The sequence below is a fragment of the Galeopterus variegatus genome, unplaced genomic scaffold, assembly GCF_000696425.1.
Source record: "Galeopterus variegatus unplaced genomic scaffold, G_variegatus-3.0.2 Scaffold1855, whole genome shotgun sequence".
NCBI lineage: Eukaryota > Metazoa > Chordata > Mammalia > Dermoptera > Cynocephalidae > Galeopterus > Galeopterus variegatus.
In genome coordinates this window covers 44763-48226 of record NW_007727966.1, presented here as the reverse complement: position 1 = coordinate 48226, position 3464 = coordinate 44763, and the positions used below count along the sequence as shown (strand labels likewise).

The following is a 3464-nucleotide window of genomic DNA, read 5'->3' as shown; positions in this document are numbered from 1 at the left end:
GCCGCGCTTCCCAAGCGGCGCACTTATCCAGTGCGCCACCGGGCCGGCCCCTTTGTTCACCTTTTGACATCTCTGAAATTGAGGTGTGTCTTAAAATTGGCATGTTTAGATGGCAGCATTGTTTTATTTCTTGGCAGCACATCAAATAAAACAGTGCCTTATAATCAAAGACATCTTTGATGGATAGATGATGGTAAAGACTTGCCTAAGGTCCCATGGCAAGTTAGAGGTAGGGCAGGCATCGAGAATTTAGGTCACTGGGTGCCCAGGGTTGAACTCTGTCATCAGACTCAGCTTGGACTCTGAAGCCAAATTGCCTGGGTTCAAATCCTGTCTTCATCTCTTACTAGCTGTGTGACACTGGGCAAGTTACTTAGCTTCTCTGTGTCTCAGTTTTCTCAACTGAAAAATGGGGATAATTAAAGGACTTTTGCAGACACAGAGGCCCAAGGCAGGAAGTCCCAATCCCCTGTTCCTGAACCAGGACAGACTGTGCTAGGTGATTAGTGGGGAGAATACAGGAGATTAAAAATAGACTATCAGAAGAGGTTAAAGCAAGAAGAAAACAGTCCTCATTTATGAGACTCCAGAGGGACCAAATACAATTACTAAGGTTGGAACTAGGTCAGGGCTTTCGGAAAGAGAACTTGTCCCTGAGGAGTGTCCTGGAGGGTCAACCTACATGACTGAGAACAATGAGGGTTACAAGGAGACAATGACCTCAACGTGGCTCTTAGGCATTTCTAGGCTTGGCTGTCTCTTGTGGCTGTCCTAGGTCATTTCTGAACCAGGTCAGGAGGGCAGGAAATAAGTCAGACAAACCAATAGATGCATGAAGAGGGCAGCCAGAAGGTAGAAAAGTTGTTGGGAAGACCTCACTTGGGTCCCATAAGCCACAGCCAGAGCATCTACTTGCCCTCTCACTTCCCAGCCACTACTCTTGTTGATTACTCAGAGCTCTTTACATTTTAAATCCTGGCCAGAGGTCTCCCCACCTCTCACTACTTCTCCTCACCCCCACCTGGCCCTCAGTTTTGATACTGACATCTCCTGCTAATTGCTGGAATTTGGAAATAGGCCCAGAAGGCGAAGCCTTGGGCATCCTGATACCTATTGAGGGAGCAAGATGCTCTCACTGGTTGGAGAGGATCTTCTAGGAATGAATCCCAGACATGAAGAAGCCAAAAAGGGTAGGAGAGGAAGTAGGAAAGCAGCAGGTTTGAAAGAAGAGGGGAGAAGAAGCAGGGAGTCAAAATGAGCAGAGAAAATAGAGACAACATATAGGCCACTCCCTGTTTCTAAGGCATCCCCATCTCTTAACCATACATTATTTTAACATTCCCAGAGATGCACACAGAAATCATATAAATGCTTTTGTTTCTATCTGGCTGTTTTGTGGCCTCTTTCTCTGTCTCTTATCCAATAGCCCTTCACCAGTAGCACTATGTCTCTCTCTTAGAAAAAGATCACAGAAACATTTAGTGGCCTGAATTCCAGCCTCCAGCTCTCAGGCCTGAGGAAGATGGGCTCCATTGTTGTGGCAGCAGCAACACTGGCCCTAATCATAGTGGTAAAAATGGCCAAATGAAAGGGCAGATTCAACAAGGACCAAAAAGGAACACATACTACCAGAGAAAGAGAACCAGAAAAAGGGTGTGAGGAAGGGATCAAAAGCCGGCAGGGGTGGGGCTGGGTGATACTCACAAAGGAAGTCGGAGAGCCACTCGGGCTGGTTGTAGTGAACAATAGCAACACACAGCGTGTTGAGGGCTACCAGACTGAGCACAGTCCAGTAGAAGGCCTGAGTTTTGACCATGCGGCGGATGTAGAAACGCATCCTCCTTTCCTTTTTGTGAAAAAAAGTCGAGTTCTCCAGCTTGGCACTTTTAATGCTGGCTCGGGCAAAGGGAGACCCTGTCAGGGAGAAGACAGAGAATGTCAGGCTCAGGCCATTGCTGCAGAGGAAATTAACCAATGTGCTGTCCAGGCACGGATCATGGCCAGGGGATCTATTAGCCTCCCCGGCAAGCTCTTTGACCCAAGGGGACCATCATGACCCATGGGCTTAGCTTTGCAGAGATGGAGTTTATGAGAAGTCAATGTCCCTGAAAATAATAATGAGAGCTCAGGATGTCAATGGGGAGGCTGATGGCTTTCCAAGGCTGGACACAATTGTCCAGGTCTCCCACTCCCAGCCACATCTGATGCAGGTGGGGTGGTCACAAGATGAAGCAGGAGCCTCTGTTCAGGACCCTCAATGCAGGGTCAGGCAACAGAGTTGCATGGAGCATGCATAGAAGGCCTCCAGGACAAGGTATGGATAGGACCTTAATTTTCCATGGATGTTTCACTTTAGAAGTGATCACTGAGGGATGATGTTCTCTGCCTGCACGTATTTTTGCTCTAAAGCATTTATTGAGTACCTGTTGTGTGCCAGGCTCTGTTCCAGGTGCTCAGGATGTATTAGGTAACAGAGCCCTGCCTTCCAGGACTGGGGAGACAGACAGTGAACATAATAAATAAGTAAATTAACAGTGTGCTGGAAGTGAAAAGTGCTGTGGAAAAACGAAAATAAATAAATAAATAAAGCACAGTAAGGGCACTGGGAACCCCAGGAGGGGCCATGGGGCAGGCTGCAGTATTAAGTCAAGTGGTCAAGGTGAGGGTGTTGACCTAAGTCACTTTAGTATCTTAAGTAGCTCAGGTAGAAGAAACAGCAAAGGCAAAGATCCTGAGACAGGAATGTGCCTGCCTGACACGTCTGGGGAACAGCAAAAGGAAGTCAGTGTGTCTGGAATGGAGAGGTTGAGAGGGAGACAGGGAGGAGGCGAGGGAAGGGAGGTGTGAGAGAGAGGGATGAGCCAAGGTTTTTGCAGAGCCCTTAAACGGATGGAGCTGCCATGCACTGAACGGCAGCGGGTTTATGGGGGAGGGTCAGAGCCCAGTTTTAGAGAGGCTGAATTTAACTTCTAAAATATCTCTTCTCATAAACGTTCAATTGCATTCATTTATTGTTCTCATTAGTTCACACGTTCATGCATCCATTAGTGAATTCGTTAACTCATCCATCCATCATCCATCCATCATTCACTTGTCCACCCATCCGGCATGTTTATCAAGCCAACCCCACTCGCCAGGTACCGAATACAGCAAACACCCTGAAGGACGCCACTTTGTATTAGCAAAATTCTAAACACAGATTTTAAGTCTGTACCCCAGGGGCCATACTGGCTCACACTGGGTTTATAAAAGTTGAAACTATTGGTCCAAATTTAAAAACTGGGAGATTTTCCATACAAATACAGACTTCTGCTTCCCTTGAATGAAAATAATGGTGGACATGTATAGGATATTTAGCAGGCACTGCAAGGAACTCGTTTCACACCATAAGCTACTTGTTTGTTGCAGCGCTAGGAAGCTGGGGTCATTGCTATGCTCATTTTACAGCTGAGGAACCAGAGGCT

General features: G+C 47.0%; 1 protein-coding gene across 1 annotated transcript in view; it reads right to left on the bottom strand.

Moving 5' to 3' along the window:
- CACNA1A (calcium channel, voltage-dependent, P/Q type, alpha 1A subunit) overlaps window positions 1-3464 on the bottom strand; it is a 125554-nt gene that overhangs the window by 84538 nt on the left and 37552 nt on the right. The window contains exon 7 of the mRNA XM_008579320.1: window positions 1705-1914. Coding sequence (XP_008577542.1) covers window positions 1705-1914 — 210 coding nt within the window. The remainder of the gene's footprint in view (window positions 1-1704; window positions 1915-3464) is intronic.